The following is a 24,076-nucleotide window of genomic DNA, read 5'->3' as shown; positions in this document are numbered from 1 at the left end:
CACCTGACTCTGAGGTGTCTCCTCACAAGTCAATAAACAGAGGACATTCGTCCCTATGTGGAGAGCAGCACTTTGCGCTTTTGCCTTTGTCCACGTGAGATCGTGTGGGCTGGGGTCCACAGCTAGCCGCACTGGACCCGAACAGCCCGCCCAGACACGGATTCTTACACCTGTAATGACATTGTTACTGAGAATATGTGCAACAAAGTGTACAGGCACAGGATCAGATCCCATACACCTCGCTGGCAATAGACATCCACCTGCATGCGCTGCAGATCAAGGACAGATTTAAACATACTCCTAAACTTAATGTATACCTCTAAGTTCGGTTGAATTTTCCCAGTGTCCTCCAAGCCAACATTAATTGGCTGCTAATTGGCCCAAATTTTGTGTTTTAATAAGCCTGTCATTACATTAGTTGGTTTTGTGTATTGTTGTATGTCAAATCATCCATCTCTAGAGGAATTGATGAGGATGTCTGTAACAAGACTGAAATGGCTCTTCAGCTGAATTAATAAAAAATAATAGTGTTTGTTATTTTTTTTATTTTATATATTTTTATTGGTTTATATTTATATCACACAACATCAAGGTTTTAAAATGAAAAGTTTTTCTTGTTTTTTTTAAGAAATCTTTTTTCCTTGAAAACTCATATCAATAGCAGAGCAACCACAGAAACCCGTATTTTTCTATTTTAAAACGATCAATATCTATGTAGTGGTGCTTATCAACTGAAACTTGTAAAATTTTGCTCCAGAGGTAATTAAAACTATTTTTTCAAAATTTTATTCAACTTCTTTTCGAAAATGTTGTCACCCGCTCTTAAATGGAGATGTGTTGCATTAACTTTGGCATAAAATAAACACCATTGCTTTCCAACTAGTTTTCAGAAATAAGAGAGGCTGGGTGTGGGTGGGCCTCATTTCTGGTTAAAATCAATTTAATAGCATAATTCTCATTGAGCTCAATAAGAACTTACATGAGCAGATTCACAAACAGTGAAATTCATCATTGTGGTGCTGTAAGTCTGCTGGACTTCAATAGGAACTTTCACAAACATAGAGTCACCAACAGTGCAGTTTATTGGAGCAACAAATTATAGATTCTTTTAGATTGCTGGTGATAAATTCACTAGACCTGCAAAATATAACTGTACTTTGTACATGTACTATGTATACAGTCCTATGTATAAGTATTCCTGAGTATATTCCAACTCAGGAGTTGGAGGTGCAGAACTCAGCCAAAGAGGTGCTCCTGCTCTTGGGAGATGAGCAAGCCCATTTACTTGTCTGCAAAGTTAATTGTATTCTCATCCTCTGCCCTAGAGGATTTCAGATGCCAATTTATACTTTCAGCAGTAGTGAAGGTGAGACTGTATATTCTGTAATTTACATCATAAATGGGCAGCCACTTTATATGTAAATGAGATGTCCAGAGTAGCTCAGAGATTACAGACTATGGGTCTTGTGCAGAGGTGGAGCAGAACAGGTGATGATATAGCATCAGTCACTCTCCCCACTGGCTGATGGCAGTACTAGGGGTCATTCTCCGCCTGATAACCCAACACTCCATTGGCAGGCCATCATGACCTTAGCCACACATCTCGGGGCTTGGCTGTAGCCCTCATTCCTGCAAGATGTCAAAAGGAGGAAAAGTACAAATCAGCTCATTTGGATGTCTCATGTCAATTCTGTGCTTAGATTCCCACAGCTACTCGTCTGTTAACTGACAGGCGCATTTAAATGGCCTGTTGCCTCTCCAAGGGCATGATGAATAGATTCCTGCTCACTGCAGAACAGTTTGACTAGATGACCTTTAAAATCATCTATTTGACTTTTGACATTCTTGCTTAGCATATCTGATTGAGATTTAGTCACAGTAATTAGAAAAAAAAAGAAACACCATTTCTTTGTGTATTTAGAGTGGAATTATTCATGATATGCTTATATTTAAGCCCACACCCAATTGCATAAACCGAAGATTCCTCTCAAATTATTTGAAGGTAGTTAAATAGCAGAAAAAAAAGCTTAGTTCTCCCATATCATACTTCTTACTGAAGCTTTAGCAGAGTTCCTGACATTGAGCTACATTAGTCTCACAGAAATCAGCATCAGGATCTCAACTCCTTTGGTTAATTCTCCTTTGGTTTGATTAAGCCTTTTCTTGATGATTAAAAATCTTACACATCTTAGTTGCGTGTTTATCTTGGTCTGTACTAACCTTGTTAGGCCATTTTTTACTAGGTAAAATAAATAGTCCCCCTTCAAAAATATAATTGTGTTGAGTTATTTGCATGGTGCAGTCAAGTCGTGTCTTTACCCTCTCAGATAAAATAGGACTTTAACTTCTTAAGAATCACTGTAAGCTGTGTTTACACTACTTATTTCAGACAAGAAGCATCAAGAAAACAAGAAACAACTCAGTGTTCATTCTCCAGTGACATACTCTGTAAAACTTCAATACTGGGCACATGCATGCATTGTTCCAAAAATAGCATCATTGCTGTCCTTAGGAAAAATGTCTTAACCCACTTTTTGCTATTCCACTGCTTTACCTATCAAAGAATAATATGTAGGTTCATAGAGCATCTTTTTGAAGCTGCAGATGACTGTCTACCTTAGATCTTAAATCCTTTTAACTATTGCTGGTTTTCTGTAGATTCACATTTTAAGCCTTGCACTCTTAATTCTATAGGCATAATTTTTTGCATGATTTTATATAAAACTATATTACAAACACTCTGCTTAAATAGGTTCACCTTCATAAGTCATCCAGATCACTGTCTCTGTTGCTCTCTGTACTTTCTGCCTCACTAACTTTTCTGTCATCAGATTTGAGAGTGTGCTATATAAGAACACTGTTTCAACTTTCCTGAACTACAAGTAAACTGTAGAGCCTCTTAAGATTTGAGACTTAGGAATTGCAATGTAATTGTAATGCTAAGTAATTGTAAATTGTAATTGTAATGCTAAGTAATGTTTCCTTGAACAAACTGTATGTTAAGGAGTCATAATGGATTCAAAGTACAAACTGATATTCCAAATCTTCTGCTAGCTTCCTTATAAGTGGATATGTTAAGTGCTTACAGATTCATGCCACGTCTCTAATGGACCCAAACACCTCACTACAGTTTTTAAGGGAGTAAAAACATTTTTGTAGCATGGTTGTTTTCATGGTAGAACATGGAAAAAATGTAGTTTGCTGGAGGTACATTGTATTTCCCTGATAATCTCCCCTTTTACTTGGAAGAACCTTTCTAACTTTGTAACATATTTTTGCTCATTCATTTTAAAATCATCTTTGCAGTTAAACAGCAGACTCTTTGTAGGAGAAACAAAGAGGGAAAAGATGATCCATTTACAGCTCAGATTTGAAAGCAGAGTAAGGCAAAAAAAGTAACTGACAGGAATCATAGAGGATAATGATGGTAGGAGAGACAAGGGAGAATGCAGAAAGTGTTATAAAAAGTACAGAGAATATTTAATAGCTGTAGTACATGAAAAAGTGATGGACACAGAGAAATGGTCAGCAATCATAAAATTAAACTCATACCTTTAGTTTATTTATGATGTATATATTTTTTCCTTCTGACGATGCTCTAATCATAGCTTTCTTTAGTTATTTCTTTGAGTGTTTTCTCTGCAGACTTCCTGGATTTGCAAAGATAACTGCAAATTCTGAAGGTTATCATGAATGGATATAATTTCAGTGCAAAGACTGGGTTATGCATAGTATAAGCCAATAGTATTTTCCTCCATTTGTTGTTAGACAAATTACATTTGATATGCATAAAAGTGCATACACTGAGGTTGTATATTTTCTCTGTCTAAAGGAATACATTCCTGTAATATTAGTTCAAAACTGTGTTCTCAGATTAGTTCCATATATTCAATTACTTTGTTTGCAGCTGGGAGAAGTTCCTTCATAGCACTGCTGAGGTATCTATGTGTCTTTAATGCTAAAGTCCGGATTTAGATTAGCAGCAGCTCCCCAAGACCCTTAAAGCTCAATAGACATCAGTCTGTGTCCAGTTGTCCATAAAAATAGTGTTTTCAAATACACTTGACTTCTCCAGAACCTTTCCCAATATTTGTATTTTCTGAGATAGCTAGAATCCTGACACTGTGCTAAGATTTCTGTAAGATTCTTTGCAATTCTGACAACATTTTTACATTCATTGTCTATTTTGTACAGTCTTTCTTGCACAGTTATGTCATAAATCTCTGGACTAACCTTGCTCAACATTGCAAAATTTGATCATCTGAGTCAAATTTCCCGAGACAATAACAAGAATAATTGTGTGATACTTCTTTATCATGTGCAAAACTTTTTGGTGTTTCTTTGTTGGGTTTTTGTTGATGTTCTTGAGTAATCTTTCTTTTTCCTTCCCAGGCCTCCATTCTCTGGGCTAGTTCTCTCATTTAGACCTGATGATCTCAACTGCAGATTATAACTATCCACCCTCTCGAGTGGTTTGGCCTTATCTTCCCAGGTTTCACTTATACTACACAGAGGGCCTTGCATTCATCAACCCTAGCACACCCAAATGGTGAAGAGCCTATTGATACCTACAGCATTTACTTTCCTGTAGGCAAAGTAAATTAGCAGCCATTCATCTTAGTCTTCATCTCTACTATTAATGAATTTTCACAGCATGCATTTCCACTGTTAGATGAAACACTTTTATAAGACTGTCTAAGGAGGGCATGAAGTGATGTCTGCACTTGCGTCTCAAGGGAGTGTTTTCATGATCCTAAAGTTTATCCACTAGCAAGTTATAATCTCCTCTGATATACCTGAACAAATAATGGACCAAGGCTACAATAACCTGATGGCTGTGGTTCTTAGAGAAAAGTATGCTGGTATCAAGTAGCATAGATATTTATTCCGGTACTGAATGCACTGTGAAACAGTTTCAGCCTGAGAAACACCACATGCATTCTCCATTTCTAGTAGTGGAATTTGGGGTTCTCTTCATATTCTGACCTAAAAGTGCCCTGTATTTCCTACCTGCTTTTGTTCCTTGAGAAAGAATAGGACACGTATCTTTCCTTCAGCCTCCTGAATGTGTCCTGTTGTCTCACATCCCTCCCTCTCATTGTCCCTCTGTCCCTTCTCCTCCCCGCAGGACATCCAGCCATTGAGACCAGATGTCAGCAGGGTATTGCCTCATGGATCAGAGGCACAATCAGACCACAACATAAAATGGAGAAAAAAGGGCTGCAGCATTGCGAGAGTCCTTAAAAGTTGCACACAACTATTTGAAGTCAACATCTCTCAATCTTTTTCCTTGCAAGTCCTCTTAGTCCTACAAGTTCATAACATTCTTAATAAATAAAGTTTCCTGGTCCATCCCATATCAGTTCCCTGCCCAGCCCCAGCATCCCAAAATAGTATATTCTTCTTAAGCACCACTCTTCCTTTTTCACGGTAAAATGAAAATAGAAGGAAAGAGAAGGAAGTGGATTTGTGTAAGCCCCAGGCTCCTCCCACTCATCAGTCAGTCTCTTGGAAGGTTAGTGCTTAATTGAAGCCATCTGCTCGGGGCCTTCTTTCCATGCAGTTATTGCAATTCTGTAACATAGGTTTACTCAAGGTCTAAATAAAACCACCTTCCTCTTCCAAGCTCCTTAAAAAATGGATGTAGAACTAATGGTCTTTTACTTGAAAGCATCTTAAAAAGTAAATTATGAAGTGTGTCTTTAGTAGTGTGGCAAGAATCTTTAACAACTTATGAAAACTATTTTAAATCAATCTTTACCATCTCTCTACTTGTTTTCTTAGAAATAATGAAAATATCCAGTCTAGCTTGAGAGAGAGAGAGAGGGAGAGAGAAATTTGTTCTTACTAGAGAACTGCAACTGCATGAACTGATGCATAAATAAAAAAGCATCTTTGGACTTCCTGTAAAACTGCCATATTTTTCTTTCTTTTTCGTGATTTAGAAGGGGTCAGATAAAAAATGAATCAAAGGCCACGTAAAATGGAAGGCATTGTCTCCCTGAGGAGTCATTTGTCCTTCATGAATACTGAATCCCAAGGCTTGGTGGTGCACTGGTGAGGCTGTTCTTCCTACATACTCTCTCTAATTAGTAAAAGAAGTTTCATACTTTTTTTTTCATACACAAGACTTTGGACAAGGAAAAATGAATTTTCATGCTAAGTAGGCTATTTATATGGTATTGATGGTATCAACAGGAGCAGCAGCAGTAAGTCATTGTGCAGTGATCTTGAGAGAAGATGGCCACATACATACCTTTCAATGCATGCTTCTTTCCTTCTGGCATTTTTTGGCAGTAACCACAGGAAATTGTTTATTTTTTTCTCTCTCTGCCTAAAATGTTCTGCATGCTGTTCTTATATTTCTCCCAGTGCTTCTCAGGGAGAGTCCATACACTGACACATACTTTTCAGCATATGATCCTTGACATATGAGCAGTGATGCAAGGACAAACAAGGTGCACCAGGTCTAATATACTGTTTATTATCATCACTGTTGTTGTTATCATTATTATATTGTATTGAACCTTTCAAAGTGGTTTTAAAAAGTTTTTAAATGAAACTTTTCATATTTACCTCCTAGTGGAGGTGGCAGTACATGTGCAATAACCATAAGGCATTTTTAGCTGCTGTTCCTTCTCAGCCTGGAAGGAATCTCTCCTGTTGCCACCACATGGGAAAGAAATGGGACTAGATGTCCTGTTGGAGACACAGGTTATGGCTCATGTCAGAGGAGGTGATGTTAGAGGCCATTGCAGCTGGGAGAGAAACTTTGCTGTCTGAAGTCCTAGAAGCAGGAGAGCTTCCTACCCCTGAAAAGAGTGCGCTGTCATTAGCCTGTGTGAAATGGACATAAAGGGCTTCCCTAAATTAGTTCTTCTTTAAGCCAGCACACAGTTTACAGAAAAAAACACGAATATTGATTTTAAAAAGTGCCAATGTTGAAAAAGTGATGGACTTGTCTTGAACACAAATTTAACATGTTATGAATTATTCTGTTTTTGTTAAGAATAGCAGTTTGATCAGCACCAAAAAAAACCCCAAGCATCTAAACATATATTTTTCACTGTGAAAACCCATATATGTAGGTTTGTAAGTTACTCTTTTCTCTCTTTTGTGAAATACTCTCATGAAGTGAGAAGCCCTTTTGTATTGATCTTCTGTTCTTCTTCATTGATTAAAGAGGCAAAAAATAATGCATGTCTGTGATTGTTTTATTGGCCTCTAAGTGTATTCTTTGTTAATGAATCAGTGAAGTTTAAGAAGTTTAAGAAGTTTAAGAAGTTTAAAGAAGTTTAAGAAACAAATCATCTCTAAAGTAAATTAACTAAACCCTCTGAAGCTGCATAAACAATAAATTGGAATTAAATATTTAATATCATGCGGTCTTGAAATATTTATCTTGCTACAGGTACAGATTTTAAAAAGTAGCAATTCAGCAAAGTATGACTCCAGAAGTTGGATGATACTTCATGCAAAAGAATCTTGTATTTGAGATTAATTGGGATCTATATTATCTGCCTGCTCCTGCTAGATCTAAAACATATAGAGTGCAGCAACAATCAGAAATTATTTAAAGATGTAACTCAGAAGGAAATACCTTTGTATACAGTTATCAAGTGCTTTTTGTCATGCTGAATATCAGATTATGCCTGAGAAAAATAAAGATCTGTAAGTATTCTTCCTTCTAAAAAGTCTTCATTGATCATCTTTTTTTTTTGTGATAAAATAATTTTTGAAAGTGAGAAATACTTTTTTAAAAGAAACATTATTTTAATAGTCTGTTTAGAAAATGTAGCTTTCAAGTGGTTACTCTTGGCTTTTTGGAGAAGCCAGGAAGTAATTTCAGTAGATCACATATCTTATGCCCATTTTAATAAGGACCCTAGCTTTCCAACTGTCTTGATTACTACCTTGCTTGCTTTTTTGATTCCCCTTTAAAATTGGATCACCTGAAAAGCATAATAACATTTTTTCCAGGAAAAGAGAGAATAATTGGCAAGTTTTAACTTAAAACACTGCACAAATCCATACCTCAGAAAGTTGAATGTAGCGTTAGGATGTCTCCTCTATTAAAAAGCATATGACCTTTGCTGCCTGTGCATTTGCCTGGACCCAAGCTAGGAGTGCCAAATGCCCCAAATTACATTCCCTTCACAGAAGAGGGAGATAGTAATTTCTTTAACTGCACAGAATGTCAGAATCAGCCCTGTGTGCTCCCCTTCTGTCTGCTTGTGTTGCTCAAAGTCAAGCCATAGGTCCTTGACTGTCCTTCCTCTACGAACAATCTTGTGCAGCTTCTGTCTTCTCCATGCTTGCAAGTTAGTTGCTGACAAACCCTCTGATGCAGAGAACATGACTGTAGTATTTTTGTTTCTGTGTGTGTCAAAGACCATTTCACTATGACTCTAAGGAAACCAGACTTTGTTGTTGTTGCTGCTGTTGTTCTCAATACCCAGAATATATCTTTTCTAATCTCTAGCTGGGATCTAGTATTTCAGAGCTTTCTCATGATCAGAAGTATAGGTACTCTAACACTAAATGAGATCTAGGGCTTGTCAAACTCACAATTGGTCACTCTGATTAGCATGTTGTGTTTCTTTATATCCCCGTAGATAAGGACTGGATCTTGCCAAAGAATTCCCTGTAACTCAAAAACTGCAAGAAACCAGTGCAGTGAAGTCATGAAGACTTACAGAGGGCACAGTATACCATTTCTGAGGAACTGTATGTCACAGAATTAGAAACTTCTGTTTCTACTCTGGTTTTGTAGACTAATAGTCATTGCTAAGCAAGACAGAACAGAATTTTACAGTTATTATTCTTGTAATTTGATTTTAATCTTTGTAATTCCAAAATATTTTAATCATTGATATGTTCTTGATTCTTCAGTTTAACTGTTCAGGTTTGTTCCTGATCCCTAAATGGACATACCAAGACTCCAACTACAAAAATTAGTGCAGCAGACGCATTAAGATAATGACCATAAGGTAGTCATAAATAATGTCTGTTTTTACAGACATTTCACAAAATAAGCATGCCTTGGTTTGAAAAGACAGGTGTCTGTTAAGGAAGGCAGGAGCCTCCTCTGAAACAGAAAATGCAAACTCCCTCCTCCAAATTGTTATAATTTTGAAATTATGGGGCTCTCATGCAAAGGTATGGGAACAGGAATAACAGTTCTTTATTAGGGAAGAAAATAAAAATAAAATAAACAATGTAGTATTACAAAACAACACTGACAGAGTCAGAATACAACCTGACAACCTATGGATCAGGGTGTTGTTAGCAGTCCAATTAAATGGTGGCTGCAGTCATCCTGGAGTAGCAGATGTGGTTCTGTTGAAGCAGGGATCCTATAGAAGGGTGTAGTCTTCCTCTGAAGATCCACTGGAGAAGACAGCTTCTTCTCTGGAAGTGGAAAAGGTTGACTGTGGTATTCCAGATCTCTGATTATATCCAGGTAGGAATGCTTGGCTCCTCCCCCTGGGCAGAGTTTCTAACAATGTAATTTTATCAGTCATGGAGTGACGCTCAATGGCCCATGAACAGAAGATATCTCCCTGGAGGGAGGATGGCTTGTGGAAGAGAAAAAGAAAACTGCCTAATTAACAGAAGATAACTGCCCCATCAGATAGGAATAGAGTACACCCTCCCATTTCCAACCTGAGACAAAGTGTGAGACTTCATGCCCATGTCTGAAACTGACTGCAACATGCAAACTTTAGAAAATCTTTCTAAAATTATGTCTGTTTGTTAATTGTGAAAAGGCAGGCTTCCAAAATGTCTGTCCAAAGGTATCAAAGACATATCTAGAACAAGGTATATTTTGTCTTTTTATGCTCATAGGTGTTGAATTTCAAGTATGGGAAAAGTTCAATATTTGAAATTTTTCATACAATATTCCTCCTTCTTCTATGTGTACTTCAGAAATTTTTCCACCTTGTACATGGTTTTTATGAAATACCATCGGTTGTATCATTAGCATTTTCAAATTAGACATTCCAAAGAAAAACATCATGCTTTGAATGCCCTTTTAAAATCTTAGTAAAATCTTTAAAATCTTAGTAAAATTACTCTAAATAACAAGGCAAGAGTTTGTTTATTCCTTTTGGTGGTATTCTCCAGGCTATGGGTGAAAGCAATGCATGTCGAAGTAGTGCTGATTTCAAGAGGTAGAAAACAGTAGAATAGTCTATTTTATACTGCTTCCTTTAAAATTCAGAGAACAACAGTTCAAAGATTGACAGATCTAGTAAAAGCTTCCAACCACTGTATTTGTACATGATCATGGCAAAAATTGTTTTTATCCTAACAAAATTCTAATTCAAATAAAATTTCTAACAAGAAAGAATATGGAAAATAGATTGAAAATAAACCATAAAATTCAGCATTTGCTCATTTGATACTAAATTCAGTCACTCTGGATCATGTAACATTTATTTTCATGGCAGATGTTTAATAGTTCTTTATTTGGGTAACACTGTAAATTGAAAAACTGCTTCCAAATTAATTAAAACCAGCCCTCTGCTAACAACCTGACAGTGTAATTTGGATTGGTGGTAGAGAAGCAGGAGGTGCTTAAAGAAAATCTAAGGAAATTTCCTTGTAGGAAGTGTTTTTTGAAGGAAAGAGGAATTTTTACCCAATCCAGCAGCTAAGCACCACACAACTGCTTATTCACTTCCCCAACAGCGGGATCAGGGAGAGAATAAGAAGGGTAAAAGCAAGAAAATATATGCATTGAGATAAAACGAGCTTAATAGGAAAAGCAAAAGCTGCACACACTAGCAAAACAGACAAGGGAATTCATTCACCATTTCCCAGGTTTTCAACCATCTCCAGGAAGCAGGGCTCCATTGTGTAAAAATTACTTGGGAAGGCAAATGCCATAACTTGGAACATTTTCCCCTTCCTTCTCCCCCTCCCCAGCTCTAAGTAGTGAGCATGACATCCTATGATATGGTCAGCTGAGGTCGCCTGTGTCCCATCTGTGTCCCCTCCCACCTTCTTGTCCACCCCCAGCCTCCTCACTGATAGAGTGATGTGAAGAGAAAAAAAGGCTTTGACTCTGGTAACCACTTCTAAGCAATAACGAAAACATCCCTGTTTTATCCCAGCTCTGTTCATCACAAATCTTAAACAGCCCCATATTAGCCACTGTGAGGAGAATTAACTCTATCTCAGCCAAAATCAGTCCAAGGGGACAGAAAAGAGTGCAAGTGAAGCCAAGGAATAGCTGGCATATTAGATGCTGTGGTATGTGGAGTGGCATATCTGTACCATATACCATAAAGGATAGTACTTGCAGAGTAATTCCACTCTCAGAGCCAAAGTGTTCTTGATTAAAGACCAGTCAGACTGCTCCAAGAGGAAAATGCCCATTCTGATTTATCTGGAGAAATACAGATGCAAATATGAGGGAAAATCTAATTTGTGATTAAAATACAGAAGTCTTGGATCAGATGTTGAATTAAACTAAACTGGTGTTTCAGTGGTAAAAGACAGTACTGAAAGAGAAAAACAAGGCTAGAAACAGGGCAGAGATTAAAAAATGCATAAATTAATAATTGAATAGAAGAAAAAACAGTAGGGAATAGAGGTGAAAAAACCCAGATGCTCTTCTAAATAGGACAAGAGAAGTTGTTTTTGTTGTAATGATGATAACTGAACTCTTCATTTGCTTTGAACTACTCCCATTTGGATGCTTCTTTATTGCCTTTACATTCTGTATTAACATTCCTATGTTAACATATGCTTTGTGCTAAAGTTAGAAGTGGGCTCACAGTTACAACTGCTTTACCGTTCCTTAATCAATTTGACCTCATGTATCTCTTGAGAGAACCATCAGAGCACACAGTAGGGCAAGACATGTCTCTCATGACTGTCTCCATGCACGTAGCAAAGGCCCCTTCAGTCACCGCCACAAAAGAAAATATTCAAGTAAGACAAGTGAGGGCAATGGACTCATTAAGGGAAGTACTGGTGACCTTCTGGCAGAGATCCAAAGAGCTTGCAAAGGAATGGGGATTAAAATACCCATATGCTTTCTCAGCCTGTGTGGTTTGGCTGGTATGAAAGCAAAATAACAAGTTCATCCCTTAGGAAGAGAGGACAAGACATTAAGCAAAGCAGCTGAGGGTCATTTGGCATTCCAGAAATGGGGATAAAGGCACAATCTAATGGTCCAGTAAATCTGACTGGAGGCCAGAGCCAGGAATCCTTATTGGCTGTTGTAGCTCACCCTGTGGCCAAAGGCTAGTGGTTCCATCTTCCTTTCTCTTTGTCTTCACATCAGAAAATGTGAGGGATGATATTAAAAACTTCGGCAGGTATTTTCTGGTACTTAATTTAGCAACATTTTGGAAAAGACAGATGTACCTGGAAACATTAAATTTGTTTAACCATCTTGTTTGTACATTAGAAATCCTTTTGTGTACAACTATTACACTCAGACAGCAAGTTTACACTGTAATTAATTTCATAAAGCCAGCAGCATGAGCATTTCCAAGTAATACAGAGAACAAAAGCTACACATTCCTTGGAACTGGTCCCTGAAATTCTTTGTGTGGGGATGGATAGACAGAGAGAGACAGATATTTGTGGGCACAATGGAAAAACCCTGAGAGAGACTTTTTATTATGTATAATATATAACCTTGCTCTAGCAATAACAAATGACCACTCTTAAATCCTCTGATTTGGGTGGTAAAGTGGAGAAAAAGAAGGAGGAGGAAAAATATGATTTAATAGAATCAGTTTGCACATAGGTTTGCTAATGGAGACTGAGAAAGTTTGCTGACTAGAGAAGACTAAGTCAAGGTGGAGTACACACATCCAAATCTATTTACTCCTTAGAAGCAGTAGAGTGACAAGACATGAGGCTGAAGTGGGGACGTGAGGTGGAGACACAGGGAATGAGGTGGAGCATGCTCTACAGCCACTGATGGCTCTACAGCCATCATTTGTTATGATACAAATTTCTTCTTTAATTTCTTTTTTCTTCCTCCCACCCTTTACTTTTATTCTTTCCTGTACCCTCTCTTTTTTCTGTTTTTGCCTATTGCTCTGTCTGAGCCTGGCAGAGCTGCAGGAAAGCAGTACTCATGAGAGAGGCTCATTGAACTAATTTCACAGGGTAGGGCTCTGCGTGTGGATTAGAGAGTGGCTAATGGGGCATTACAAATACCTGAGGGTCATGTCTCATTGCCATGGCGAGCCAGATTTCTTCACATGAACTGGGATTTCTTCACATTAACTGGGTGCATTTGTGTCTCGGAAGAGGCTTTCAGCTTTAATGTACACTAAACTTTCTTCCTCCATGATACTGGACTTGGTTGCTCTGAAAGCTGTACCCCAGGCTGCTGTCAATCAGCACTATCTACAATTCATCCAACCCCCTAAGATGCAAGTTTTTCAGGGTAGTGTTTTCATTACAGGTTCTTAACTGTGGCTCATCTCCTGCTGATACTGCACAAAACCTGCCAAAAGCCGTCTTTTGTAGATAGAAAAGAATCTTGATTGGTTTCCAAACATTCTGTCAGGAAATTGTACACAGCATATAAGCTCTAAAAAGCAAGGTGGTTCTTTTTTTCCATTAGCATTTCAGTACAGGCATTTTTCTGCTTTTATCCACATATGGTTTGGCTTTTTGAAAAAAAAAATTCAAATATTTCAAATTCAGTGCAGCTGAATGCTTCCTTTTGTATTGCTTAGCATGAAGAGTAATCAGAAAGAGAAATAAGCAGGACTAGCAGATTCTGTACAATTTGCATTTTTAAAAATTGTTTTCTGTCTAAATAAAGGTGTTGATGTTGCAGAGTTCCTATTCAAATCAACATGTTCATGTGCGATTTTAAATAGTAATGTTAATGTCAGTAGGATAGTATCTCAATCCCTCACTGCTCAGTAACCTCCAATATACAACATCTTTGTCTCCTCTTCTTTCCCCAGCACTGCAGTGACAACACCCACCATTGCCAATCAGATATGAATATAGTAGGTGCCTGGAAGAGAGGTTACACTGGAAAGAATGTTGTGGTCACCATCCTGGATGACGGCATTGAAAGAAACCACCCAGACTTGATGCAGAATTATGTGAGTGTCCACAGGAGCCCAGATTTCCTGCTTTGTTTTTACTCAAAAATAATTTGCTGCTTCTAGAAAGGTGGAGAAAAAGAGGAGGGAAGGGGGAAGAATCATACAAGTGTTTCCTCAAATGTTAACACCAATGGCTGGAAGGAAAACAGGTTTTGATAATATGCATTGTTTTATTTAAGACTGTTTTTTATCTGAATGTATTTAATATCTGGATGCCTCTTGTAGCTGAGTCCTGAATTTCTGAAGAACTGGAACCAATTACTGGATATTTTTGTCTTTTCTGCAATTTTTTAAACCTCATATCTTCACACTCTCAGAACTTAGAAATGAAATACACTGCTTTTCAGTTAACACATGCAACTGAATCCCATATTTGGCCAATACATTTAGTCAGTGAGACAGAAGCTTTTCTCAAAGACAGTAATTTTACAGTAATCCTTCCATGCATTAATTTTTAAAGCTGTTTATCATACTGCTAGAAACAATATGAAAGGAAAAGTATATGACCTTTCATGATTCACTCAGTTACGAACAGGTATAGAATATTCTGTTCTAGAATATTCTTTCTAATAACTCTCTTTTAACTCTATGGAGTCCCCTCACAATTTGTGATAGAGCTGCATCCATTGTTTTCTATGTTCTGTATCTCATTTTGCCTAACGAGATTTCTGTTTGCTTGTGGTTCACCATATTTAGATGACTGATTTAATCTGTCTTGGAAGCTGATAACATAAGGAGAATCTTCTTCTCTAGTGGGTTAGTTCCTGTGTTGGTGTCAGAGTTTGAAGTTGTTCAGAGCATCAGGTCCACATTTTGCTGGAGTGATTTGTCCTATCTTTTGAAAGTAGGCATTAGTTGAAGGCATGTAGCTGTGAGGACCTTATTATTTGTCTGAAATAAAATGTGCAAGGTGTACTTCTACACAGAGTAATAAAAGAAGCAAATATATTAGGATTGGGCTGGAGTGGTGAAGATGAACAGTGCGAGGCATGCACATACCTTCATTCCCATTACAAATGTAGATCTCGTTAAAGAGCCTGAAATACAGGCTTCTTGCCAGCAACTTTACTTCTTGGTAGAGCATTAAGAGATTGTGACAAAAACATCTTTAACGACCCATTAAAAGCCACAATGGTGTCCACAGTTTAAAGCCACTTATTTTAAATTAGCCATATTTACGTATGTATCCTTCCCTATGGTATATGTGGAACTCAGCTTGGAGGATGTGAAAACAACTGGGGGGCAATTGCCTAATTTGTCAATGTATGTTTGGTCCTATCACATGACACACCTTTTGTTTTAATATCTTATATTATTTAAATAAAGCAGATAAAATTTTATCTCCTCAGTGAATGCCCCAGATTGTATCATGTCACCTCATTCCAGTACTGCCCTACCACTGAATTGAAAGCAACTATTTATATCCTTACCCAATACCGCTCCTCTCTCCCTTTCCTAATGCCAGCTAGGTAGGAATTCCCCAAATTCATAAGCAATACACATTGCTTGTTTGATCACAAATGTGTTCTATATCTCAGATTATAGGTGATGGGGCTGCACATAGGAATATTTGAGGTGGGTATGTAACTGGTTTTGAACAAACAAGAGTTTAAAAATTGCTGCTTGCTATGTCGACACACCACATGTCACTGCATCAATTAATGAGAGCCATACAAACCAGCAGCTGTTCACTCTATGAACTCTTTTTAGCTGTAAGACCCTTGATAAATATGGAACAAAAAGACAGATATCTTGCAGATATTTGGAACAGTTATACTCTCAAGGAAGTGGGGAAGCAGTTTGTGTTGCTTTCCAAGATGTAATTTTATAACAATATTCTTAAGAAAATTATATTATTCTTGTGCTTGAAACAATGTCTGAAATTTCAGTGATAGTCATGAAGATACTTTTTTGAATCTTAAAACATTCAGCAAAATCTCAGTTTTGAGAATGAACTCTCTTAACTTCCTAAAGGTTCTTAGAAGAGAAGTAGTCTTCTGGTTAAATGAAACACCATTTTCTATTTCCTCCCTAGTCCTGGACCTATACTTTTTCAGAGCATTTTTTATCTTTATGTGTTTTCCAAAATGAAAATAAAATAATATAATTCCTGTATATAATGCTTTCCTGAAAGACAGTCACCATAAAACCACAGGAGTATTAAGTTAGCTTATTTATTCGTTTGTAGGAACCTGCTAATAAATGTATAGGTCACAGGAATAGATGGCTAATTAATTAGCAACTGGTTTTCTTTCTTCTGTTGGATACAGGATTCACAAGCCAGTTTTGATGTAAATGGAAATGATTTTGACCCTATGCCTCGATATGATGCCAGCAACGAGAACAAGTAAGGCACTATGACACCCTTCACATTTCCAATCTGAGCCGCCAGATAGAAAGTACCAATTAGTCTACGAAAGTCTACAAAACTTTATTCCTCATAAAACAGAATTATCTGCATTAAAATCTTTGTGAAATACATGTTTTTGTCTTTTCCATGCACACATATGACTCTTTGAAATAATTTGAAACTATCTGAAAACACTTAAAAATTGTTCTGAGAGTTCTGGGCATGTGAAACGAACCATTTTCAATCCCTTTGGGAGGCAGAATGTATGGGATGACTTGCTTTTCTTAAATATAATTTCATTGAATTATTAGGGTGTTATTATGTGTTACAACTGTCCTAGTTTCTGAGTCTCTTGAACTTTGTAGAATTTTTTTATTGAAGTAGGCAAATTAGTGGTGATTGTTGTTTTGTTTTCCCCTGCAACAATGTGATGGAGATAAAGTGATGGAGATTTTTCATTTGGAGTTAGATAAAAACACAGAAGTGGGAATTCTGGCAGGTTATATCTGTGTCAGATGACTAGTTGGAGATATCTCAATGAATGACATATTTCCCCTTCAGAGTTCTGCTTTCTGATATTTCTCATTCCGTCTTGCTCTTTAGATGTACCGTAGTTAACACTTGGAGAAAATCAGGGAGGACATCACCTCAGGAAGTGCTTGATGGATATTTGAGGGCAGTTATTTGTTGGTAACATTTTATTAGCTTAGCAGAAAGAAACCCCTTTCTCTGGAATTGCATCTTTTGAAGGAAGGAGAATACTCTTGTTGTCAATATGTTAACTATACATTTTGTTTTCTTGAGGTTTGGGTTCTTGGTTTTGTTTTTTTTTTCTATTGTCAAAAGCATTTAATGCTTTCTGCCCACAGAAATGAAACTACAAAGGATGAAACCTTGTCCTTTACACAACTAAAATGCTTTGGGGGTTGTGTTGTTTCTTTCCTACAAACAAATTTTGTCCAGAAGAATGCAGCAGGTGAAAGCTGGGAGTCAGCTACAAAACTTAACATTGATTTAACAGCAGAAACAAGTTGGAGCAACGTTGGATCACACTTAGATGGGAGAATCCTCTCCTTGCCAAAACCTTTTTCATAAAGGCAGGAACAGCTGTTACATCATAATAGGGCAGGCTGAAGAACAGAGCCTTGTTACTTGTCCTCTGCAAGGACTTTTCAGCTGAGCTCCTGTGTTTGCATCACAGCACATCCCTCTCTTCTGCTGTCCAGCACACACCTATCCCTACACACACTTCAGGGATACATCCTGGCTCATCTGTGAGAAGATGTTCCTCTTCTTGGACTTGGGGTATAACAAGGGTACACTTGGAGACTGAAATTCCAGTGCACTTTCAAGGACTTCTGGGTGCAGCAAGAAGCCACATACGTTTACCTGTGAAGTTGAATCTTTTTCTTTGGCTGAAAAGAACTGAAGTTACTTTCTTACAAAGCATGTCCAGGAAAGGGAGTCTGCTTTCTGTTTTATTAGTAGTTAAAGTTTTATACAGGGTATAAATTTGGACTGCTTCTTTTATGTCCTAGAGCCTAGGGGGTTTTAGTTTTCATACCCTGCCTCCCCCTTAAGTACTTTCACTGCCTTCCAAGATTCTGCAGTGAAATGTGGGTGATAGGAGGGCAGGAGCTGTGCTGTACTGAGCTTTGTCAGTGTTATCAGGAGGTACAGTGTCAGTGTAGAGTCAGCTTTTGGACACCAAGGATACATGAAGCATGTTTTCAGTGCAAGATTACTTGGCAGCCTAACCTCTACTAGGGACTTAGAGGCTCAATGTTTCCAGTTAGCAGACACACAAAGCATGATAATCAGCAGCTAACCCCCTTCAGTTTTGCAGCTCTTGCCCTTTTTTCCTAGTTGCCCCTAGACTAAACAAAGAGTTAAACCACTGCATGGGTACTGAAAAACATTACTAATAGCCTGTCCATATTTTTTGTATCTAAAATACCTTCAGAAATTGGGGCAGGAATTCAGATTGTCCAGCATACATGGCCATTTAGCACTAGATACTCAAGTTGTGTCAGAAGTCAAGCTAAACACGGGCAGGGAACATTCTGAAAGCCATGCATTACAAAGAATTCATAATGTGTAGATCAGTTTGGTTGATTCCTGCTTCCTGCGGTAGTAGCTGGACAGACAAAATTGCTTTATAGGGATTTGTGTTTTTCAATGAAGGTGGGATGTACAAATGCGCTGTCGTTTTCGTGATGATGTAGTTTATTCTGCCTCATTTTATAATCCAACTTTAAGGGATGGAATGATAAAGAGCAAAAGGAATTGCTATAAAAATAAACAGGTGTCTGGGTAGCTCTGCATGCAGCTGTGAAACATCAGAGTATTGGATCTGTGTGCTAGCTTTTCACTTTTAATTAGAGTGAAGACTTTCTGTTGCTGAGACTTCTTGGCGAGTGAAAAGGGGCAAGAAAAAATTAACTGTAGATTACTCTAGTGTGAGTACCAGAGTGGCACTTCCCAAAATTACATTTTGGAAGTTCTATGTTAAATCTTCTATTAGCTAAGGAGAACAGGAGGGTAGGAAGAAACATTAGACTAGCATTTCAAGTCTTGTAGTCAAAATGGGTGGGATGAATTTCTTTAACTACTATGGTATGTAGGCATACTGCCAAAAGTTTCCTTTGGTTTCTACAAATTGCCAGCAAATCACAAAGCTGCTAAATGGTACAGACTTACACTAGAGGTTCCTTTTGCTCAGAGGCAGTCAGCTGTGGATGAAGTAATTTGTGCTATGCAAGGCATCTTGTTTTGGTTTACTGCTTTATTCTTTTTTCTGTTATTCCAGTGCTATTTGTTAACATCTATGTTTATAAAACTAGGCATTATCGGTCTCAGGTCCATAACAGAATGCAAATGGGATCACTGAAATGGTACTGTGCTTATTGTATAGCCTCAGGAATAAAACAGAAATGTTCATAGTATTTTTTGATTTGGACCAAACAAAAATTACTTCTGTTTCATAAGAAATTTCTTAGGGATCATATTTCAAAGCTTAGGTTTTACTATGGTGATGGGTACTTTTATAAAACAGAGAGACTTCTAAAAAAACTCCTTTAAATAATACCAGTTGACTTTAATGCAGTTCTTATTAAACTTACATAAGAAAAAGTAAAAGTTAGCTGTTATTTCTGTTTTGGAGATACTGAGTCACTCTTTGGATGCCTCTACAACATTTTTCAATGATGCATCCCACTACATAAATAATTTATTTCAATAACCTCCTAAATTGCTTTTTAATGAGTGTAAGATTTTTGAGAGACAACAATTCTTGTAATTCAAAAGTTATTAGAAGCAGAATCTCTTATGTCTAAACTTTGCAATATGGGGAGAACTTCACAGCATTTCTCACAAACAAAAAATTAGTGAGTTGGTGAGTTTCAGTCCTGTTTGATCCAACACACTGGCATTGTTTTGCCGTGGCATCCATTATGATTCATTATTACTTCCATTTGCCAGTCACATTAACATAGATGCCCAATAAAACATGAAACTCTTAATTTTCTTCACAGAATGACAGACTGCTAGTTTGTACTCTCTGCTTAGGGTGAAGTCCTGTAGTACATCCAGTGTCATTTGGATCATATTGGATACAAGATACTTGACAGGCAGATCATCTTCTGTTTCTGTCTAGATGGTCAATAGAAGAAAATTGAAAAACTTTATTGCCTGCTGTGACACTCTTCAGTGCAGATACCTGAAGAACTGAGCACAGCAAACGCAGAGAGCCTCAAGTCTCTCACTGGTGGCTTGAAGGGAAGATAAACTAAACAGAGAAGCACTGCTGCATCTTGTGCTTTCAGTTGGAGTAAGGTATCAGCTCTTAGGTAAAGGTTTTTTTTCAGAGGGAATCTCATTTGTGTTTGGTATTCTTCTGTACCCTGACTTTTCAACATGACATTATCCTGCCTCTGGAGGCTGAAAAACCAAAAGCATGAAGTGGTGTTGTCAACTGGCTGAGTGCAGTCTGTTTAATGCCAGAAAAGCGTCTCTGATAGCACAGAAATATTCCTTAAGGGGGAGGTAATTTAGGCTAGAGAATTCACTTAATGTGTATATGTGTTTCAGATCGACAGAATTAAATGCTCACACTGAGTGTGGTATTGTTGATTCCAGGTACCAATGACTAAATGTCAGATGTCTAGTGTATCTCGGCGTCACTACAAATTTCATGGACTTAGGTTAGGATTCTTAGGAAACTGCAGATTTTGGGTTGTTTTCTCTAACTGGTGACATGGTTTCATTTGTGAAAACCACGATCTGAACCGAACAGTCAGAGGTCATTGGTACAGAAGCTGCAGTCAGTGACTGCAGTCCTGATTTATTGTGTTTTGGTTATATTCTGATTCTAAACTCATTGCTGTTATGGCCACATCCTACTGTGCTGCAATTTTAGCAGATGTTAGTAGTGAAGTTCAGTCTGTTACAGCTTACAGACTGAGATGCCACTTTATGCAAGGAACATTGTTAGTGATTTATCAGCTAATCTCCAAGTTACAATCTAGTGACCTGTCATGGTTTAGAAATGGTATTCCACAGTTTACTGTTCTCAATAAATATTAAAACCTTGTGTCACTCCTTTCACTTCTTCCTGCTCCCTTACAGTGGGGCTGGAGAGCATTGGAGACACAGGAGGTGAAGTTCATTGGCTGAGATAACAACAGTTTACTGGGAACAGCAAAGAAATAAGAAGGCCAATAAGAGAGTGTGCAAGTTAGGTGAACAATCCACATGTGATTGCTCACTGCAGAACCCAGCACCAGACCTCACAGTCCTACAAACCAGCAGTCCCACAAACAACACCCCTTTGAACAACACTCCTCTCCCCTTCATGGCTCAAGGTGGTATCAAATAACTGGTGGCCTCATCTCTCCTGACTGCTGCAAAAATTAACCCTCTCCTGGCCAGAACCAAGTCATGACCCAACCAAGTGCCATGGGGCATGATGGTGCATGGGGAATATCTTACTACATGACATACTAGATCTTGCCAGTAGTTGTTGCTTGCTTGCCATAGTTAAATGTTCCAGGATAAAATTGTAAAGATAAGGAAGATAAAATTTGCAGCTTGCAGAACTGTACTGTGATGAAGTATAATAATTTTACATGTTCATTTGGAGCAATTTTTTCTTCACTTTCTGTTTTAACTGTTACTTAGAGTCTTTGTGTGCAGTTATACAACATGCTTATCCTTCAGAATGCTATACCTCAGGGGTAATCATCAAAAATGCTTCATTTCTTCTCTCTCAGGGTAGAACTGAAAACATGTGGGTAGAATCTTTAAGCAGAAAACTTTATTTTCTTGAAAGGAGATTGTTGTAAAAACATGGAGCACAAATCGTTACTATATATTGCATTTGATAATGTTTTTCTTTTAATGCAAAACAGGTGTTTAAACTATGGGTCGAGATGAGGTGTGCAATTGAACAGGCAACAAACTAACAGTTGATGTCTTGAAGTTCTCATGCTTTGCTATTTCAGAAGAAAATGTTTGTCCATTTGAAGTTTTCTGAAAGTAGGTGGGATCTTAGACTTGCTGGAAGCTGAGGACAATTAGCCAGGCTAGACGAGGGGCAGTCTCTGTTAAATCAGTTCAGCTACCCATGGTACCCATGAGCTACTCCTCATCATTGGTGTTTATGATCAGTCCTTGATGACAGCATTTCATATTCACAAGGCACAAAAAATTCATTGGACTACAAGCCTTGGTTAAGTAGCCTTTTGATCCAGGTTCCAGCTTCAAAAGTGGAAAATCTTATCATGAAGGTTTTGTCAGACTGCCAAAAATTGTCCTTTTGTTAAACTCTTCTAATCTGCTCACTATGTTATTACACTGTGTTACATAGTCCTGTCTGACAACCATAAGTGGTATAATTTATAATTTTTGAGAGCCATAGAAACAAAATTCTTTGTGTAGTCATTGAAAGTGAGAGGAGTGAAACAGAGGAATAACGAAAACACAAATTCCACTAGAATTTCAGTTGAAATATGAAAAGATAGTCTTTTTTCTATACCCTGGTATCAATCACTGAGCAATATTGTTTAGTGCTTAACTGGTGTTTGAGGAACAGCGCTCTTCCTTTTTATGATGTATAAGATTCTCATGGTCTCAAAACATTTAACCACAACACTTAAGGAAAGCCCTCTTTCTGTTTCTAATTACTGAAGTACCAGACAATGAGCTCACAAATAAAATTAAGTTCTGAAGCATTATGCAACTGCTTCTAGTGCTTTTATGTAAATTACTGATCCCAATGAGTCAGATATTCCCTTACAATTCAAAGTCAACAATAGGAGGGATACAAACTTTTCGGAATTCTTTTCTATCAAGAGTTAGATGTGAAAGGTTTTTTTCAGATGTTCTTTTTCCCAGAGTAGTTATTTTTTTAAAGTATGTGTCTGTATTTTGAGGTTTTGAACTTAGCAGGGGAGAATTTGCAGCTGCAGTAGGCTAGTCTTATTGTGGTAAATGATAAACCACTCTCAAGTTGCATGCATGTATACATATACAGCAGAATAGAATTTGAGAGCACAAATACTTTTTTTTCTGTGCTTTCCACTTTTCAGACAGTATAGGCATGGGAGAAAGTTAAAGAGTGGATCCGTGTTGATCCATGGTCATTGATTTTGCCAGATGATTTCACAGTTAGTCAGCACAGTCAAAGGTAGTGCAAAATGTGGTTCATTGAGATTTTTCAGCTGGCAGTAGTATAGCATTGATTACCCTTCTAATGTTTGTGGCATCAAGGTTGACCTCTAATTATAGGTTTGATAAAGCAATTCTGAATCCAGTATCAAAAGCTTTTAAATGGAAGCATTTTATAAATATACTATTAATGGTTGAACTTGGTAAAGTTATGATAGAAATGAATGTCTTAATGGCATTACTAGGGGTTTTTAATACGAAATTTTCAGGTGCTGCTTTTCTTTACAAATTAAAGTATGTGCATTTATAAGATTATTGCTGCTGGCAGGTTTATTTTTATAGCCTTGATTTGTATTTCTGTGATTCTGTAATTTTTCTTAAGGATATAGTCAGATTATTACCTCAGACATTTTATCCAGGTCAGATTTCTCTCTTGAAGACAAATTGTCTTTTTTTCCTTTTCCTGAAGGAAAATAATCAAGATAGAGAAATTCAGAAATAGAAGTAAAGGAATGCATATCACAGATGTAGATTGCACTGATGAGTATAACCTGGTTTAAAAATTACTTGTACTGCTATACAGACTCAAAGCAATCATCTAACACCAAAATATCTGATCTTAGAAAACTCAGGAGGAGACTATGGCTTGCTTACTTAGCCAAAATGTGTGATGGTGAGGCTGCTGGCTAGGTTTGTCAAGGAATGGCTAGATTTGTCAAGGAATGGGTAGGTTTGTCAAGGAATGGGTAGGTTTGTCAAGGCATGGCAAAGACAGTGTAGTGAGAAGGTGTGTTTTACTTCTCCTCTCAGCCCAAATTTACGTCCCTGCACTTCCCTTCTTAGGACTCCATGAACATCAGATGAACAGCTGCTAACTTGTTCTGCACTGAAATGAGTGTGTGGGAATTAGGCTTCCAATGCTGAAACCCTTTTTCCAAGTAAAAGGAAACTTTACTCCTGC

At 37.5% G+C, this 24,076-nt stretch overlaps 1 protein-coding gene across 1 annotated transcript in view; it reads left to right on the top strand.

Moving 5' to 3' along the window:
* Positions 1 to 24,076, top strand: part of PCSK5 (proprotein convertase subtilisin/kexin type 5) — a 229,539-nt gene that overhangs the window by 59,095 nt on the left and 146,368 nt on the right. The window contains 2 exon segments of the mRNA XM_031058930.1: positions 13,953 to 14,096; positions 16,370 to 16,446. Of these exon segments, the coding sequence (XP_030914790.1) occupies positions 13,953 to 14,096; positions 16,370 to 16,446 (221 nt within the window).

Source organism: Geospiza fortis, unplaced genomic scaffold, assembly GCF_000277835.1.
Source record: "Geospiza fortis unplaced genomic scaffold, GeoFor_1.0 scaffold279, whole genome shotgun sequence".
NCBI lineage: Eukaryota > Metazoa > Chordata > Aves > Passeriformes > Thraupidae > Geospiza > Geospiza fortis.
This window is presented reverse-complemented; position numbering and strand designations above follow the sequence as displayed.